The sequence below is a fragment of the Diachasma alloeum genome, unplaced genomic scaffold (genome assembly GCF_001412515.2).
Source record: "Diachasma alloeum isolate Michigan unplaced genomic scaffold, Dall2.0 Dall_scaffold_00213, whole genome shotgun sequence".
Taxonomy (NCBI): domain Eukaryota; kingdom Metazoa; phylum Arthropoda; class Insecta; order Hymenoptera; family Braconidae; genus Diachasma; species Diachasma alloeum.
The window spans coordinates 874597-895646 of record NW_021680378.1 but is presented as its reverse complement, the minus strand read 5'-3'; the positions used below and the strand labels follow the sequence as shown (position 1 = coordinate 895646).

Here is a 21050-nt window from a genome sequence, read left to right as displayed (position 1 = left end):
GACGAACTGGTGGCGTCGCGGGTGGGAGTATTGGGAGACTGGTGGACTCTGATGGTAAGACATTTTTTTGGTTGGGTGGCGGGGTGAATGGAGGAGTTTTGAATTTAATTTCACGATTGTGATAAATCAGAGATTAGAAGAAAGACAATGGGATTATGATTTTATATGAAAATTTCAAGAGGTTTTTGCTGCCGAATGGAAGCTTTGTAATCGTTCAATTTTAAGATTTGGATTTTTTGTGTTATATCGACCCAGTATGACCCAAAACGTCCGAAAATGCAATTTTTAGACCTCGTCCGTATGTGTGTACGTGTGTGATAAATTTTTTCTTCAATTGTTCGCTAATGAATGGCCGGAATTAAATCTTTTATTTCAAATGTAGATATTGTTGAGCCATATCGATCGCCATTAATTAAAATTTACTTAATCGATTAGTTTTTTCAGTTTTCAAATTTTTTCGAAAATCGATTGTCCCACGATAACTAACAAAAATTTCTGAATTGATTGAATAATGGCACAAGAAATTTGCCTAGATGTCCTTTTGACCGAGTTCGAAGATGAAGACGATAGCAATAATCGTTATTTTGGTTTATTTGAAAATTTGCAAAAAATTTGTATTTTTTGAAAATCAGAATTCCAGGGATATCTTTGCATATCATATTTCAAATGAATTCAATCATAGTTTAGAAAATTTGTTTTAGTGCCATTAAGTCGAAGGCTAAAAATTATTACGATAGCTATATTGGTTGATTTGATTTTTATGATTGTCGAAAATTTCGAATTTTTCATGAATTTTCCTGAAAGTGAGCTTTCTGATGGTTTCTTCAAATGTGATGTTTCAAATTCATTCAAGTATGTGTAAATAAAATTTATCTCAACATTTTATTGAAGAGCTGAGGAGAGAGATGGAACTGTAAAAAATACAATCGGTTGAATTAGCAACAATAACTATACTATATGCAATACAAGAGTCATTTCCTACTTGTTTTCAAAAATTACTCGTCTTGATTCAGTGCATTGATTAGGTTTAAACAATTTCATCGGGGATAAAATATTTTATTTTCACCGGAATAATGACCTTAAACAATTACACTATTCCCACACCCTTGATCGAAACACCGCCTCCTAATATTAGAACTTTTATCGAAGTATGACGACAAGATTGCAGAGCAATGGAAGCATTATCACCTTCCCATATCTTATCAACAAACACGAGTAATACTGTATAATACGCCTCTTTACATAAAATTAATGCCTCAAATGACGGTCTAAGAGTCTGAAGATCAACAAAAAAATAAAAAGCAGGGAAATTACGTAATGAATCTCCCCCGATTTTGATCAAACATTGAAGCCTAGGTCGATTATTACCTATCAATCATCGCAGCTCGTGTACTTTGGAACTCCGCGAGCAGACAGCGTTGTATCTCTCGAGCTCTAAAAATAGTAAATAGCGGTTTTTTTTCTTTGCACGCAATCGCTCATGAGAGGAATTCATATCGAGAGGAATAAGTTGCCAGAGAGTTCATCAGACAGATGATTTTTTGCTCGCATAACTTGACTAGGAAAAATTTTCGCAGAAAAACTCGATATACTGGCCCATTTTGCCCCATTGTGGCAAGCAATGATAATAATTTTGCCGTTTAAAAAACCCGAAATTGAAGGATTAATTGAGAAAAAAATCTAAATCATTCTAAACTTCATTGAAGTGATCTTGAATTTTTTGTTTATTATTTTAATTGGTAGTTTGATTCACGATCAATCCTGAATAGTATAAATAAACCCATTTCGCATCTGGAATCTTCGAAATATGAACGAAAATCTTTATCATAGAGCAATATTTATCTTGGAGATACCTGCAGAATTACTGAACGTGCAGTGAATTTATTTACCCTATTTTCAAACGGGAATTTCCCTGGCAATGACGTGAGAAGATAATTCAATTTCAATTTTTATTTGTCTCCAACGGAATTAGCCGCATGAAGCTCGTGAGGGCCTTTAGACTGGCTGATTTGTATTTTTGCTTTAGAATGTTTTTATGACACGCCTTCAACAATAGTCAATTGCAAATGCCTTGATTAATTCTCAAGAACATCTAGACACTTTCGCAACAACCCCCCAAGGCGATTTATGTCCGAAATTCATGGAATCGAGCGATCAAGAGAAAAACACGGACTGACACATGCGGAACAGCCACACAATGACAAATCATTTCGTAACTGTCATTTTTTGATGTGTAGCAGACGAATGGTTTCAATTCTTTCAACTCCGAGAGTTAAATAATTCAGACGTTTGTCGACCATAATAAGAGCCTCGAAGGATTCGTCACACAAAATAGAGAAATGATTTTGGTTGAGTGGGGATTCTCGACACGTGCTCCCTTTGGCTATTGAAAGTGAGGCAAGGACTTGCAAAAATGCTATCCATATTCATTGGATCGAAATGATGTCTCAATACGTATTTGTGTCCCATATGTTCTAGTGGCTAGGATAAAAAAAATCAATCATGGGTTCATTTTTATTGTTACTAACAAGACTTGCCACAGTATCAGTTTTTCCCATATGGTCTAGTGGCCAGGATATAAATTCAATCATCATTTCATCATTGATTTGAGGTTAAATGTTCAATTCACATTTCCTCTCTCTCGACATTGGAGCTTTTATGTCTCCAGCGAAATATATTGCAGAATTTTTTGTTGTTCCCATATAGTCCAGTGACTAGGATAATAATCCACTCCATTTTTAACATTTCCACTCGTATTTTTCTACCCAGGAAAACGGTTTTTTCATCTTGATTTATTTAAGGTCAACCGTTAAATTTACATGGGAACAGATATTTGCAAAAAATACTTGAGAGGCCTTCAGGTCTGTAACAAAACAATACATATTCGCACTTTGTATGTAGGGCGATTTTGTACAAAAGTCCTTGATGCTCAGGGAGTTGAGACTGAATAAGTGAGCGAAGTGCCTTTAGGGGAACATGAACCTCTACGTGACCGTGCCACTGTACTACCAACGATGAGCTGAATACTTGGATTTTTATTCTTCATTCCACGCTGGAATCCGCAGGTGTCACCATCGCAATCGCCTAGTGAAATTAAATCTATTGTTAAATAAACTTTTTCACTCATTGAAAACAAATTATCACAAAAAAATTGTTGCAGCAAATCACGGCAGTTTTAGTGTGAATATTCTCGTGGTTTAGGCAGCTAGTAATACATCACTCAGTGGTAGAAAATTTCCGCCCTCCGAGGTCAACATTATTAATTTTAGAAGCAGGCGTTTTAACTCATCTATGGGTTTCTCTTTCAGTTGGAAATTATATTTCTAGTGTTCAAGTTGTTGCAGCGCCAATGGAAGTTATTTAACTCATCCAATGAGCATCAATTCTCATTCTTTATTGATTGGAATGTTCCTCATAATTTCATGAAGTCTTTTTTGATAAAATTGTTTTGAACGAAAACTACCACTTACGGTACTCCTCACCATTATTCTTTTCTCTGGAGTGAGGGAAGATATCTATCAACGTTCCGTGATTAAAAAATAGACGTCAATCCATTCCGGACAATCGTCATGATCTGACTACACTGGATTTCCTCAAATAATACCCGAAGCAAAAAAATTAATTGATTAAAAATTGTTAATCTTCTGTGAACGTTAACTTTCCAAGATGAGAAATATGTGAGTGTCTTACGTAATAGTGTAACCAGTAACTGACCACCAGTGAGAGAAATAGTGGGTCGAGTAGTTCCGATTTGAAATATAAATAATCGATATAATTATCAGTGATTTTAAGTTCCATGTAGACATGGATATAAAAATGATTGAAGTGGTTTTACGATTTTAGTCCCACGTTATCGAATATTCTGAATGAAAAAAATTGCTATGGTGCAGTTGTTGAATTAAAAATCAAAATTGGTAATACGTGGTACAGAGTGAAAGTGCAATCTTGCACAAAGTGTTGTACTTCCACTCAATTGAGTAAAATAAACGACATGGATTCTGTCAGGGATCTCAAGCGTCTGCTTTACGAGAGAACTGAGGCACTTAGACAAAAAGATGAGATGGTGGAAGTATTGGAGAAAGCGGTGGATGAGAGAGACGCCACTATTAGATATCTGCAGAATGAAATCGACAAGTTTCGACAGATTGTTGAGTTGTCCATGTCTACTGGGCCACTTGGGCCTGGCCAGAGGGCGAAGAGACAGGCTATCTCGGCTGAACCGCTTAGAAATGACGCCAAGCCTATTATGAAGTACAACAAACCGCAGAGGTATTTTTTTTCAGTGTCTCATCGGCAGAATTACTGGGAAAAATCCCAGTTTTTCGATTTTTGTCGTCAGCTTTTTCAACTGATAGGAATGCTCTATCACACGAGATGTTGTCATTAATTAAACGGCAATGTCTTTCTCAATTGGCTGATGAGATAAGTTAAATTCAAGGTCAATTTTCGATTAATATCTCCAAGTCTCAAAAAGATGGATTAATGTTCATGAGAAGACAGCTGTCAATTTCGAAAGTCAATTCCAGATTCTGTAATTCACGGAACAATATTTCCGATCGAAAGTAATTATTCTAAAGAAACCGTTTGCATTAAAATCTGAAGTAGTCATTTTTGTTGAAATTACAGTGATTACCTCGAAAATAACTCGAATCATAACCCATAATACTCTTGGAATAATCACTTCAACATTTACTACTATGTTTTTGTTACTGTTGGATGTTATTTTGGGTTGTTGTTTCGCTCATTAAAAGTGAAACGATGCGTGCATGAGGGGCCCCACACTTTCCCCTACTCGATGGCTGACCTACTAGTGGCCAAGGCTTTTGATTGTTTCATACCCGCGTATTACCCAATACCACTGATTCCAGATAATAAAGTTTTTCAGATGAATGAGTTTCGATGATTCATCATACAACCATTAAAATGAAAGAATTTCAGCGTATATTCTTCCCCATTAATTATTCAGATTCCACCTCTCGGTATATTAAGTAAATATTATTGTGTGGATTATCATTCTCATTGGTTATTTAATCAGGCATACAAAGAAAATGGTAAGAGGTTGACGTCAACTCAGCGCCACTCAGTCCATTAACCTGTTAAATTCGGTATCATATCTGCTTTTATTTACATTAGAAAATTGAATGAGGAAGTATAGCGATTTTGAATGGGAATATTTCATCAGTTTTACATAATTTTTAAAATTGATTTTTCTTCTTATTTTTCATTTTTTGCTGATTTGACAGGAGAAAAATGAGCGAGCTACTCTGGCTCATTTCGCTCACGAATTAATTGCCCTTCTTTGAATAGCCATTAAGGGAATGAACATAAATACTTCAAGTCCTTCTCGTGAATGTCACAACTAATTTTCTAATAATTTGCTATTCGCTCAGGATCCCTTCAACTTGTGGTTAACCCTGAGTACAATGAGTTGGGACTCCGCTGACTTATTTTACTCAAACGTACAAACCCCCTTGCAGATAATTCGGAGCGACACGAGTGAGAGCCGCTCATTTCGCTCGCTTCTCTCCATCATTCCTGCATAATCGGCATCAGAATAAATAAGTTTTTATTATCGATTCGATCTTTTACGTGCGCTACAACATCCGTCCAATAGAGAAAAGCAAAATGAGCAAGGGGCGCACCAGCTCATGTCGCTCTCTAATTTTCTAGGATAGACGGAATCAGGATAAACAGAAGTTATTCTCTCCCAATTAGTTCATGACTTTATCCATCGCTTTTGCATACGCAAGAGCGAAATGAGCAAAAGTTTCTCGTAATTTCACCCCTCTAAATCACGTATGACTTTTCGACCATGAATTGTGGAAATAAATAATGATAATAAATAATTATTGTTATCTCAAGTTATTGTTAGTCAGCGATCATCAATTGTGATTATTCACACGATTTAATTATCTTTTTTTCTTATTTTTTATTTAAGATCACGAGAACTCATCAAAGCAGCAATACTGGACAATGATTTCATGAAAAATCTGGAACTCACACAAATACGGGAGATCGTTGACTGCATGTATCCCGTGACCTATCCAGCCGGTTCCCTCATAATCACCGAGGGAGATGTTGGCTCAACGGTTTACGTTATGGAAGGTGAGGATTTTCTATAAATTAAACTAATGTACCCCTCAATCAATATCACGAACGTACACTTATGTTACCAACCGGACACCCCTCTTTCAGGCATACAGTTCTGTCCTTCATGACGGAATCTTTTTCCATTCAGACAACAAAAAAAATGTGAAATACTTGACCAGCAATTTTCCATTCCTTTTCCGAAGGTCGGCAGGAAATTCCGGTGACTCTTCAGTCATTGTAGAAAATGCAACGGACCGGTCGAGACCCCAAAGCCGTTCTCAACTTCAATGTCCAAGACAAAAGTTGACGAAAAAATTTGCATTTCCAAAAACACGGGAAAATCCCATTTTCCGATGAAAAATAAATTCGAATTTTTCCTTTTTTTTTTACTTGATAAAATATTCCGAAAATTGCAATAACAATTTCTTGGGAAAACCCGAAAGATTTCGGACGAAAAATTCTGCCGCTGATTATGAGATTTTGAAAACTGAAATTTCCACTCAAAAATCGTTTTTCACCGAAATTTCGATAAAAATCGCACCAAAAAAATGTTTAATATCGCACTTCCCCCTACGCATTTTCAAAAAATGTGAAAAAGCGAAATGATGTGAAGTGAAGTGAAATTTCCACTTGAAAATCGTTCTTCATCGAAATTTCGATAAAAATCGCACCAAAAAAATTGTTCATGTCGCACTTCACCCCCCCCCCTCTCTATTTTCAAAAAATGTGAAAAAGCGAAATGATGTGAAGTGAAGTGAAATTTCCACTTGAAAATCGTTCTTCATCGAAATTTCGATAAAAATCGCACCAAAAAAATTTTTCATGTCGCACTTCATCCCTCCCCCCTCCTCTCTATTTTCAAAAAATGTGAAAAAGCAAATTGATGTGAAGTGAAGTGCAATTTCCACTCGAAAATCGTTCTTCATCGAGGTTTCAAGAAAAATGGCACCAAAAAAATTTTTCATGTCGCACTTCACCCCCCCCCCTCTCTATTTTCAAAAAATGTGAAAAAGCAAATTGATGTGAAGTGAAGTGCAATTTCCACTCGAAAATCGTTCTTCATCGAGGTTTCAAGAAAAATGGCACCAAAAAAATTTTTCATGTCGCACTTCACCCCTCCCCCCCCCTCTCTATTTTAAAAAAATGTGAAAAAGCAAAATGATGTGAAGTGAAGTGAAATTTCCACTTGAAAATCGTTCTTCATCGAAATTTCGATAAAAATCGCACCAAAAAAATTTTTCATGTCGCACTTCATCCCTCCCCCCTCCTCTCTATTTTCAAAAAATGTGAAAAAGCAAATTGATGTGAAGTGAAGTGAAATTTCCACTCGAAAATCGTTCTTCATCGAGGTTTCAAGAAAAATGGCACCAAAAAAATTGTTATGTACTTCCTCTTTCACGCACTTCCCCCTCCCTCTCGATTTTTAAAAAATTAACAAGACCCCTGCGCAATGATCCAAACAATCATAACTAGCGGGAGTTACCATCATCATCAATAAATCAAGGTTGACTAAGGTCACGTGTCCTGGCGTGGGAATCACCAGAATTTCAAATTTTTCAACAATCCATTATTGAGCACCACTGTTCCTTTCTCTCACGTTCTCTCAAAGCCAAACAGAAAATTCACAGTGGGGATTTGCGTGACTGTCAGTAGAACCAAGTGTTGGAGTAAGCGAGACAAAGAGAATCAGCAGTACAGGGGTGGGTACCTAAGTAGTAGAGGGGGGTGGGCAGGGGGAGAGCGCGAGAAAGAGGGACGGGAGAGGGGGAGAGGTACTTGGGACCTGGTGTAGTACGAACGGTTCTGTAGTTTCCACCCAGAGCTGACAGTGTTCGGGGGCCCCCAGTGCACTTTTTCATCATCTTCTCCTTCCCCCCTCTTCTTTTTTCTATTTCTTCCTTTTTACACTTCAATATACACTCATTTGTGTTGTACGGTCCCAATGGGTACATGCCATTCACCGGGTCAACTTTTCCACTCCTGGATACATGTCCTGGACGGGTTTAGCCGTGAGTCACCAGCAGGAAGTTATTGGTCAGGGACTTGCAAAATTTGACAGATTTGCTGGATGTAAAGTGAAGTTGAAGTTGTGAAGTGTTGAAGGAGAGAGTTGAAGGAATGAGTTGTCAATGGATTTTGCAGACAAATTTCAATGTTCGGTTGAAGTTTTGGTGACGTATGAAGAGCGAAGAGTCGAATGAAGTTGAAGTATTGATGAAGTTGGGGGCGTAAGGTCTCAGTCCGTTCGAGTCTTCATTCAGAACTTCCTTGTGAAGCACAGGGGTAATCATTCAATTAATGTTAAACTAATGTTGAAATGAAGTTGAAGTGAAGTTGAAGTATAGCTGAAGTGGGGTAAATAAGGTGTCAAGTCGTTCGAGTCTTCGTTCACAATTTTCTTGCGAAGTACAGAAGTAACTATTCAATTAATGTCAAACTGAAGTTGTAATGAATTTATCATGAAGTTGAAGTATTGGCGAAGTAGGATCAATAAGGTCTCAATACGTTCGTCTTCATTCGTGACATTTTGGTGAAGTACGCGAGTTGTAACTCAATTCATGCGATGTTGAAGTTGAAGTAAGCGTGGAGTAATCGTAAAGAAGTTTCAACGTGAAATTGATACTGATCTGAAGTTGAAGTTCATTTGTGAAGTTTTCAATGAAAACCAGAAAACTTTATCAATTGATCTAGTTTTGATGAATTTTAATCTGTAAATTTAATTCTGTTGAATGAAAAAATTGATGAAGTAGTGGAAAAAATAACTCGGTCATCACTGATTATGAAAATCATCTACTGATGAAGTTGCAAAAGAAGTCAAATCAGAGAGACAAGATAATCCTATAAATCCTGGACGCACGAGAGGAAACAGAGTGGGGGATACTCCCGTGGCTGGAGACTGAGAATTGTTTTACATATTCAACAATAGAGCTATCAGATGTTATCACGTGCTTGTGGGGATAAGTCTATAAATTCATGCTGAAGTGATGATACATTAACTTGATGGCAATACAATCACTAATTACTGGTTGAATTTAATTATACTGAGAATTGAGAGAAAGTTGCAACCATGGGAATGCGTTACAGACCCTTCACTTGATGTTTTATACTTCTAATATCATGACATCAATGTCGAAAACTTCAAAAAGTGATGAAGTTTGATAGTATCCGCCTGTCCAACATTATATCATATAGACTTCATCTTCGACTTCACGTGTGATCTAAAACCAAAATTCTGTGATAATTCTTCCAAAGGAAATGACTTTATGTAGAAGACAAGGTAGTGTTCTGATGATGTCATTTGAAGACAAAGTAGAGGACAATCACCATAAATGAACTTCAATTGACTTCATGGTGATGACAGAGGAGATCAAAATTGTGAAAATCATCGCTTGAAATTGGCGAAATCATCACTTTAAAAGCGTTGTGAACCTTTACAAAAATAGTCTTGGCACCATGAAAGTGAGAAGTTATCCTGGAAGAGCAGTTCTGGAGGATCCGGAGCTAATCCTGGACCCAGACGTCACCAGAGGACGGGCCATGGAGCTGCTGTATGAAGCCAGCTGGCGAGAATGCAGCATGAATTGGACGTCAGAATCGAGAAATGATAAGTTAAACAGATCCAAGGATGACCCTGATGATGATTATCGCAGGCCTTACGCCGACGTCATCACCCAGTTAGAGAACGTTCTCGATGGGTCATCGAGCCCTCGTGATAATAGGTCACAGAGGTCTAGTAGTGAAGCTACCACTGATAGCGATTGCTCGGATTTGGGACAGAGTGATTATCAGAGTGTTAAGCATCAAAATGGGGGATTTGTCATTCCTAGACCCAGACTGATTGTTCCTGTGCACACTTACGCCAGGAGAAGACGCACCGGGGCGACGACTGTTAAGAGACGACAGAATAGAGAAGGTATTGACAGGTTTTTACAAATTATTCGGATGACAAGCGCTAATTTAAGAATTTGGGATCGGAGATAAGGGGTTTGGTTTTCGTAGAAATGGCTATTGAAATTATCATTTTGTTGATTGATTATGATCCTGTGACCTTTGTGAGATAATGATTAGGTCGGAAAAGCGTTTCTGACTCCGAGGGTCACAAGGGTCAAATTGTATTGAATCGAAATTTCATCTTAAACATGTTTATGATCGAGCCCTCGTGAAAGTGGGTCACAGAGGTCTAGTAAGGAAGCTATCACTGATAGCGATTGCTCGGATTTGGAACAGAGTCATTATCAAAGTATTAAGAATCAGAATGGGTGATTTATTATTCATAGACCCGATCTAATTATTCCTGTGTACACTTATGACAGGAGAAGACGCACCGGGGCGACGACTGTTAAGAGATGACAGAATAGAGAAGGTATTGACAGGTTTTTACAAATTATTCGAATGACAAGCGCTAATTTGAGAAGTTGGGATCGGAGATGAGGGGTTTGGTTTTCGTAGAAATGGCTATTGAAATTATCATTTTGTTGATTGATTATGATCCTGTGACGTTTGTGAGATAATAATGAGGTCGGAAAAACGTTTGTGACCCCGAGGGTCACAAGGGTCGAATTTTATTGAAACAAAATTTCATCTTAAACATTTTATGATCGAGCCCTCGTGAAAGTGGGTCACAGAGGTCTAGTAAGGAAGCTATCACTGATAGCGATTGCTCGGATTTGGAACAGAGTCATTATCAAAGTATTAAGAATCAGAATGGGTGATTTATTATTCGTAGACCCGATCTAATTATTCCTGTGCACACTTATGACAGGAGAAGACGCACCGGGGCGACGACTGTTAAGAGACGACAGAATAGAGAAGGTATTGACAGGTTTTTACAAATTATTCGGATGACAAGCGCTAATTTAAGAATTTGGGATCGGAGATAAGGGGTTTGGTTTTCGTAGAAATGGCTATTGAAATCATCTTTTTGTTGATTGATTATGATCCTGTGACCTTTGTGAGATAATGATGAGGTCGGAAAAACGTTTGTGACCCCGAGGGTCACAAGGGTCAAATTTTATTGAGACAAAAATTCTCTTGCTATTTTTTATTCTTCGTCTTTATTTTAAAATTCATCAAGGTGCCGATTCCTTGAGAACCATTCTCAGATGATATTTTTGGATGACGAATGAAGATTTTTTACGAACATAGATTAATTCAGCCCACGCTTTCGACATTGATTGCATGACTCGGAAATGGCATTTACGATGATCTAATCTGTGGTCTGAATATGGAGAAAGTTGGGGGATCGGTAGTTTCGGTATCAATAATCACTGGGACGTGATGATTGAGAGATTTGCATTTTATGTTGTGGAGAATTCGTCTTGGAATCTTCATTTTTTCACGTCCCTCAAGTAATCGATCAATGCAACCAATCAATTGAATTATCATTCGCCGATTAATCAAATTCAATTTTATTTTAATGGCGTTTCGTAAATTTCATCAAAATGACGAATTGTTGAAATAATTTTTTGATCGATAAATCATTGAAAAAGTCGATCAAAAATTGATTGGAAAGAAAACTTTATTGAAATGATTCTTTCCGGATTCTTCAGGCACTTGAACATTCCAAGAATTTTGTTCACCCCCTGTTTCAAGGGTCCTCCCTTCAATATCACATTTCTAATTTTGTCCCACTGGAAAACCAGACGTGAAAAACCCTCGCTTATTTCTATGTATTTTTATATTTTACTCCAGAACCTCGTGATTTCCTCAGAAAGCCAGGAAAATTTTTGCTGGAAAAATTAACACGATGACCCGTTTTACCCCATTTGTTTTCGAGATATGAATGAGCGAATTTTTCGCTTTAAGAGCGATTTTTTCGATATTTCCGTCTTTATTTAAGTAAAGATTTATTTTTATCTTTATTGAAAAAAAAAGATTTTGTCCCGGCAAAAATCTTTTGAGATTATGTTTAGGCTGCTTTCACACGTTTCTTCGAGTTATTCACCACATTGTGGCGCAATGATTGGCCATACTTTGTGGATATGGTAATTCTGTGGTGCTTTTAGGACGGGGAAGTTTTTCCGGGTGTTATTAATTTTTTTTCTCCGTTCATTACGTACTTTACATTCTTTTAATTTTTTGACATGAGAAAAAGGAAAAACTTCCACATCTGATTTTTTTTTAAATTTTCAACTAATCAAAAAATCATTAAAAATCGTTAATATCTTTTACTGCAGCTCGCAATACTGCAATCATCATCAAGAATTTTTTAATAATAATCTCAACGTAACAAATGGCAAAATTCAACTTGAAGACAGAGAAATCACAATTTTTATACAAAAGAAATCCAGAGAATTTTCTATGAAATTTCCAAAGCACTTAATTTGCCTTTGAGATTATGTTACATTACTGCATTCATGTGGTATCGTATGCCAGGCATGAACTCTTTGTCCTGTTATGTCGTCATGCTGTGGGACAGGAGGGCAACCAAGCGGCTCCACAATTTTTTATCCACCCATCAAAAGATAATATAATGTAATATTCCTTCTTTCACCGGATATTCCGGGCGATTTTGGGGTCTAGGGGCGATCAGTCCTTTGTTCGGGTCTCCCGGTCATCGAGACCGGTTGGTGGGGATGATATTCAGCCTGATGGTACCCAAAACCCAGTTTTCAACCCGATTTTCCATCGATTTTGTCATCATTTCCAAAATTTCAATTTTTTACCACAAGAGATGTATCACGAATTGTGATTGAAAATAAAAAAGAGAATGAATAATAATTGAGAAATTATTGGATCAACAAACATAGATGAGTTGAAAAATATTGATTTATTTGAATTTAAAAATTGATATTTTAGGAATTTTTATATTTTTAAGAATTATTAAACATAAAATACAATGAAATACTGCGAGAATTTTGCTTGGAAAATTCTACATTGGAAAAAAAAGAATTGGATTTTAATCTTAAAATTTTTAATTAAATTTAAATTTCAATTGAATTTTTTTTTTATTTCAATTTTTAAAATAAGATTTCAATTTTAAAATTTTCACTTGAACTAAAAAAAAAATGAAAGAAATCGGGAAATAGCATAGTTAGGTAAACTCATTTACTTCAGGAAATTTGATTTTATAGAATTAATTTAATTCTATAATTTAATAATTTGAATAAATTCTGGTTTTGTTCATTGTTAAAATCTTTTCTTTTATTATTTGAACAATTCGCCCGACTTCAATCCCAAGCTATTTCCGAAAGGTAGCCTTAAAATAGGAAAAATTCTTTAAATTGTTATCATTTTATTAAGATTTATTTTATCGAATCTTGGCAAAATCTGGACGTAACAAATTGTTTAAAAAATTGAAAAAAATTGACATGAATGAATATGAATTTATATGGTAGTGGGGCAAAACGGGCCCTATTGGGTTCTTCAGAGGAAAATATTCCTGCCTAACCAGCGAATTCAATTTTATTTCTCCACCTCGATAATTGATTTTTCGCAATTTATTGGAAAGACTATTTTGCGATAAATATTGAACTGTTTCTAGTAACGGTAACATCCGTTCCCGGATCCAATTGCCAACTCCATTGGCACTAAACTGGAACGAGACTGGACTGCGAGAAAAGTGGAAAGAAAAGCTGTCGTGTGCCGCAGAAATGATGAAACTCGATTCTGATGAGATCATTGAAAAATGCTTCGAGTTTATTTTCACACTTTTCAGGAGACTTTATTCCACAAGCTGAGTCTTAATTTCTGGGTCTCTGAATCGCTATGTAGGCGTTCACTGGAACTCTAATCATGTACCTTGGACTCACGTGCATCATCACTGCATTATTTATACGAAGGATTCGGTTTCCTTGGAATAAATGCGAGTGATCTACTTGAATAATTATTCAAAATTCAATAACCCACTTTATCCCATTTTTTAAATAACTAGTGAACTAGATTAACTTATTCTATTTTATTTTATTTTCTTTCTATTTTCGTCTTCACAATTAGATTAATTTAATTTTATCCGTTCCTATTCTTATTATATATTTTTTTCCTTAATTCACAAGTCACATCATTCAATGAAGAGGAATTATGCTGACGATCAATCAAACATGTTTTTTTTAATGATTAAAACGAACATAAAACAAAAGTCATTCGAAATGTCATTCGGGTAATAGAAAAATCTCTATAATAATGAGAATTTCGAAACCGCCGCCACTGTATGATGACCCGTTTTGCCCCGTTATCTCTGGAGATATCGATCATTTTCGATTTTCATCGAAGATTTGTAAAATTTAATATTTTGTGAACCCCGGGGAAAAATGGGAAATTTTCCTGCCTCTTCAACCGCGCAACCCATTTTGTCCCATTCCTTCACAGATTTTCTCCGAAAGAATGAGACCCTCGTTATCAGAAAGAGCGAGTCCTTAATTATTTCAAAGGCGGAAGTCATTTTCCCTGCTCCACTGACCTTTTGACCTCCAATCAACGCCTCAACACTTCTCTACAACATGTCAAACCGCCCAAGGTCACGATGAGAAAAAAACACGACAGCCAACGCCGGAGACGAATGATAATAGGTGGGGACAGACGTAATGACCGACTACACCCTGAATCTAGACTAATTGATAGTTGTGGGATGGCAACGACCTCCGGCAGACTATTCCTTTTTATAGAGTTCATGCCTCCATTACAACCAATTGACCATAAAATACCAATGAGTAATAACAAGTATTTCACAATTATTCTCAATTTTGCAACTGTTCCGGTCAGAATTGATAATTGATTAATTTGAAGGTGGGGTAAGACGGGTTGCACCATGTGAAAGACCGGGAAAGTTGAGGCAGAAAACTCAATATGACGACCCATTGTGTCCCAAGGATTTACAATTTATTTTTCTTCAAAAACGACCTTTTTCCTGTTGAACTATTTTCCTTGAAAAATAAATTATTTCAAGGCCCGGGTGTACTATCTTTCGAACGTTATCTCGATGTTTTTTTTCATATTTCGTCATCTGAGATTGTCAATTAAGTCCTGCATCATGCAGAAGTTTTGAAAAATTATGAATGAATAATCAAAAAAAAGTAGAAGAAATTCTTAATTTTTTCAAAGAGCATTTTTTATTTATATTCAGAATAAGTTGAATAATAAGAAGGTGAAAAATGTATCTGATTTACGGTGACAAATGGCGGCCTGTCACCCAATATCATGCAGGGGGAAGACTGATTTCGTAAATCTTTTCCCACACTGCACAGAGACATTTATTACGGAAAAGGATCTTTGAAAAAAGTTGTAATATTTTGGAGAATTTTTTAATCACACTTTTATTACATAAAAATGGCAGATGACTACATACCACTGTTTTAAAAATTGAGATACCTAGCTGTCATTTCCCATGAGGAGTTAGTGTTTTGTTGTCCACCATGAAAAATGACAGCTAATAGATAATTTGCCACAGCGAACCAGATATTTGTAATTTCCACTTTTTTCAACTCATTCTGAATCTTAATTAAAAACGCTCTTTGAAAAAATTGAATTTTTTCTTTTTTTTTTATCATTCTATCATAATTTTTGGGAATTTCTACTCATGATGCACCACTCAATTGACAATTTTGGATTACGAAAGATAAAAAAATCCAAATAACATTCGAAAGATAGTACACCCGGGCCTTAGAAATCTTTTTTTTTTTTTTTACAAACGATCATCGTTTTCCTTTCCGAATGAATGATTGAAAAAATCGTTGCATTATTCCCTACGATTAAGTTTTTTTTTTCACAGAAAATTGTTGATATCTTCGAACATAATCGAGTAAAATCGATCATCCGATTGACTTTTCAACCTGAAATTTCCCTTATGACATAATATTAATAATTCTTCATAATAAGAATGAAATTCCCCCCATAAAATGCGGTAACAGCTCCAAAAGAATTTTTTTCCCTCGACAATGGGTGTATTCATCGATATGGAAAACTCCTCACGGATGTATCCACAGAGAAGTGAAAGTAATCGTACGCCTTATAGAACAAATTTCCCTGTTTTCAATTGAAAATGTAAATTAACGAAGAGTAAGCGACGCGGATGTGGGCATGAAGTTTGATAAACGAAATTAATAACAAACGGGTTGTAACGACCGGAGACGGTCTCGTGGGCCCACGTACGTCATTTCGTAGTGTCTCAGACGTCTCGTTAGTTGTTATGAAACATCCGGTTACGGAAACAAAGATATTTGAACTGGGTAATGGGAAAAAAGTGGGTAATTGTGAGATGGAGAAATATTTCTCTGAATTAATTCACATTCCGAGGGAGAGGACAATGCACCCAGAGAAATAATTCATTTCAAGGGAATAAAATGTATTTTTATCTCCTTTTTTTTATTCATGTCGAATGAATATTTTTTATACAGATGTTTTCTTGATTTATGGAAAGACTTTATTAGTTAGAAATAGAATCTTTTATCTATTTTTATGGAACAATGAAAACTAACAATCGTCAATTTGTATCGAATGAATCGTTTATTAGATTTTAATGGAGAATTTACTTGAAATGAGTGAATTATTAACTTCATATAATTTAAATAAAATATTGATAGTAATTTTAAGATGAATAGGAAAATTCCAGAAATTGATTAGCTCGAATTTTTTTCGTATTGCCGTTTGTTATTAATGAACGAATGAATATTTTTTATATAAACAAATATTTTTTTATTCAAATAAGGACTTTATGCAAAAAACATAGTCATTTATCTATTTACATTTGAATGGAATGAATTATTCATTTTATATAATTAAAATAGATGATTGAAAATATTGTTGAAGTGTTGAATGAAAAAAATTATCGATCGATGATCAATTTTGTCTCTTGATATTTCAGAGGGAAAAGTGGAGGTCTCGAGAGATGGAAAATACCTGAGTACCCTGGCACCCGGCAAGGTCCTGGGTGAATTGGCAATACTCTATAATTGCAAGAGAACAGCGACAATTACAGCAGCCACTGATTGTCGATTATGGGGAATCGACAGATCGAGTTTCCAGACGATTATGATGAGAACTGGCCTATCCAAGCAGGCTGAATACACCGATTTCCTTAAAAGGTATTTCACGAGTCTCGACAATTTTCATTATTAATTCCTCATCTTGACAGTGATTTTCACTAAATTGTCTTCAGTTACAATTTGATTTTATTATATTCCTGGGATTGTTTGTCAAGTTCTTCCTACTTAATTAGTTTATGCTATTTTATTTTATTTTCTTTCCATTTCCCTCTTTACAGTTAGATTAATTTAATTTTATCCATTCTTACTCTTATTATATATATTTTTTCCCTCATTTCACAAATTACAACATTGAATTGAAGAGGAATTATGTTAAAGGTCAATCAAAAGTGTTTTTTTTGTGATCAAAACAAACACACAAAACAAAAGTCATTCGAAATCTTATTCGGGTGGTAGAACAATCTCTCCTGAAAATTTGTATTCCTGAAAATTTTTAAAATCTATTTTTTCCCTCATATGCCATAAGGATATCGGTACGTTTCATTCCTATGGTCGGATTTCAATTATTATTATGAAAAGGAAATGAAAAAAGAATCAGGGATAATCAGCTTGAAAAAATTTTTTTTCTTCTTTTATGTCGACGAGAACTTCCAATCACTTTTTTTGTCAAGTAGTAGAGGGATATCAATATTTCAGCGAGCAAGAATTTTAAAAAAGGCAAAAAAGTGGGCGGGAAGAATTAAAAAAAACATTTTTTCGATATCTCCGGAAAGTTAAAATCGTTTTTTTGCGAATAATGAAAGAATATCCATGAAGTCGATTTCTATCCTAGTCTTTTGATAGAATGAATAGAATTATCTAAATGGCAATGAATTGCAAAAATTACAAATTGGAGACTAAAATTTTTTAAAAAGGACTAGAAAATGCAAAGAATTCTGAAACACGCAAAACAAAAATCATTCGAAATCTCATTCGGGTAATAGAAAAATCTCTCCATGTATTCCTGAAAAATTTTTAAATCTATTTTTCCCCTCATATGGTATAAGGATATCGGTACGTTTCATTCCTATGGTCGGATTTCAATTATTATAATGAAAAGAAAATGAAAAAAGAATCAGAAAGGATTAATCGGCTAGAAAAAGTTTTTTTTCTTCTTTTCTGTCGGCGAGAACTTCCAATCACTTTTTTTTTGACATGTAGTAGAGGGATATCAATATTTCAGCGAGCAAGAATTTTAAAAAAGGCAAAAAAGTGGGCGGGAAGAATAAAAAAAATTAAATTTTCGATATCTCCAAAAAGTTAAAATCTTTTTTTTTGCGAATAATGAAAGAATACCCATAAAGTCGATTTCTATCCTCGTCTTTTGATAGAATGAATAGAATTATCTGAATGGCAATGAATTTCAAAAATTGCAAATTGGAGGCTAAAAATTTTTAAAAAGGGATGATCGACCAGAAAATTGAGAAAATGTGTTTTTCTTCATTCGTGTCGGTGGAAACTTGGAATCGCTGTTTTTTCTTCGAATATGAGTGGGATATGAGTATTTTAAAATTTTATGATCTAATTTTAACGAAAAGACCTGAAAAAAATATTAAAAAACGTAGGCGGGAAGAAATAAAAGAATTATAATAATTTTTCAGTCTCCGGAAAGTTTTAAAATCGATAGATTTTTTCTGAATAATGGAAGAATACTCATAAATTCGATTGCTATCCTTGTCTTTTGATAGAATGAATGGAATAAATGACAGAAATTGAGAATTGGAGACTAAAAATTTTATCGGATTATTATTATGTAATAATTTCAATTAATGATTTATTTGCAGCGTTCCAATATTCAAAAATCTGCCCGAAGAAACATTGATCAAGATCTCAGACGTGCTAGAAGAGGTAATTAACAAAGAAAAAAAAAATCCCTGTCATTCCACTCTATTTTTTATCTCGACTTCCACTCTATTTTTGTCGATTTGACCTTGTGATGATTATAATTGAGTTTATAATAATTGCAGACATTCTACAACAATGGTGATTATATAATTCGTCAAGGCGCTAGAGGAGACACTTTCTTCATAATTAGCCGAGGTCAGGTGCGTGTTACAATGAAACAGCCGGATAATACTGAGGAGAAGTACATCAGAACGTTGAACAAAGGTGATTTCTTCGGGGAAAAGGCACTTCAAGGGTGAGTGATCATTTATTTTATTACTTTGGGACAGGAATGCGAGGGAAAGAGAGAATATTAAATAATACTTCATTATTTGATGGACAGATTTGAAAAAAGAGATGGAGGATATGTATTTAAACGATTACACCACCACTGATCACAGGATAATTAGATCATTCAAAAAATCAATCACACAACGTTGAATCATCGGAATTTTCGTATATTACAGAAAACAAGTGGGAAATTGCTCTTGTATTCCATATAGTGTAGTTATTTTTGCTAATAAATTAGCAATATACATCCGAATGGTTATTTTGCACATTACTTCCTTCTGTCATATATAATTCATCGTTTATTTAATTTTATTAAATTGAATAAGATTTCTTTTCAACTAATTTTGTCAGATTTTCAACTCAGTTGAATGTTATCATCATCATTATTCTTATTATCCCTTTCTTCTATACAACCGATTGTCTTTTTTACGGTTCTGTCTCTCCCCTCAGCCCTTCGATAAAATGTTAATAGAAAAATTTTATTTACACATACTTGAATGAATTTGAAACATCACATTTGAAGAAACCATCAGAAAGCTCACTTTCAGGGAAATTCATGAAAAATTCGAAATTTTCAATAATCATAAAAATCAAATCAACGAATATAGCTATCGTAATCATCTTTTAACTTCGACTTAATGGCATTAAAACAAACATTTTAAGCTATGATTGAATTCATTTGAAGCATGATATTCAAAGATATCCCCGGAATTGTGATTTTCAAAAAATACAACATTTTTGCAAATTTTCAAATAAATCAAAATAACGATTATTGCCATCGCCTTCATCTTAAAACGCGATCAAAAGGACATCCAAACAAATTTTTTAAGCCATCATTCAATCAATTCAGAAAATTTCTTTAGTTATCGTGGAACAAGTGATTTTTGAAAAAATTCCAAAATTTAAAAAACTAATCGATGCATTAAATTTTAATTAATGGTGATCGATAGCACTCAACAGTACCTAAATTTTAGAAAAAATTGCATTTTCGAAATTTTAGATCATACTGGATCGATATAACACAAAAAATCCAACACTTAAATTTAAACGATTACAAAGCTTCTATTCGGACGCCAAAAATACATTTAAAAAAGATGAATAGAATCAGTGTTTATGGTGAAGCGTTGTTTGTTAAACAAATGCCCGTTGAGTGGCAGGAATTTATTGCAAAAAAATCATTACTGTCAAGACAAGAAAAGAGTTGATACTCTTCAACTTGAAAAATTTTTTCAATGGAAATCGTGTTGAATTGATCGATTTGTTTGATTCCCAGGGACGATCTGAGGACTGCCAATATTGTTGCTGACGATCCAGACGGTGTCAATTGCCTCGTAATCGACAGAGAGACCTTCAACCAACTGATATCCTCCCTAGATGAAATCAGAACGAGGTACAAGGACGAGCTAGTCGAGCGCAGAAGGTGAGTCCCAGCTATTTCGTATGATCTTTAAATCCTTGATATTGATCAACATAATCTATTGTTTCATGCTTAAGAGTGAGGATTGGATCGTAATGTTATGATGATCAAAGTAAGTCACGATTTAGTAGACGACTCCTTGGAAATGTCAGATTATTTCACGATTTAGTTTTTAAATTCCAACGAATGATTTTTTTTCATTTGTATTTCGTCAGTGCTTTTCAGTAATTTTGGTACTTGAATTTAAGGAAATTTATTTTGGAAATATTTCGAGATGAAAATTGCGGTTGTACTATTTTTTATTTAAGATTTTCGTGGATTTTTTTGAATTCTTGGGGACGCTTCTAGGAAATACTCGTGATGAATTGCATTAATTTTTTTTTATTGCTCAAGTGACATAAATCAGCCGG

General features: G+C 34.9%; 1 protein-coding gene across 4 annotated transcripts in view; it reads left to right on the top strand.

Annotated features, from left to right (window-relative positions):
* Window positions 1–21050, top strand: part of LOC107037098 (cGMP-dependent protein kinase, isozyme 2 forms cD4/T1/T3A/T3B) — a 49815-nt gene that overhangs the window by 23871 nt on the left and 4894 nt on the right. For 2 of the 4 annotated variants that reach the window (XM_015255455.1, XM_015255459.2), the window contains exons 2-6: window positions 5939–6105; window positions 16889–17108; window positions 18833–18896; window positions 19016–19188; window positions 20497–20643. In XM_015255455.1, coding sequence (XP_015110941.1) covers window positions 5939–6105; window positions 16889–17108; window positions 18833–18896; window positions 19016–19188; window positions 20497–20643 — 771 coding nt within the window. Of the gene's footprint in view, window positions 1–3066; window positions 4270–5938; window positions 6106–7914; window positions 10004–16888; window positions 17109–18832; window positions 18897–19015; window positions 19189–20496; window positions 20644–21050 lie in introns of those variants that run through there. The other 2 variants (XM_015255458.1, XM_015255456.1) reach the window with 2 other exon arrangements.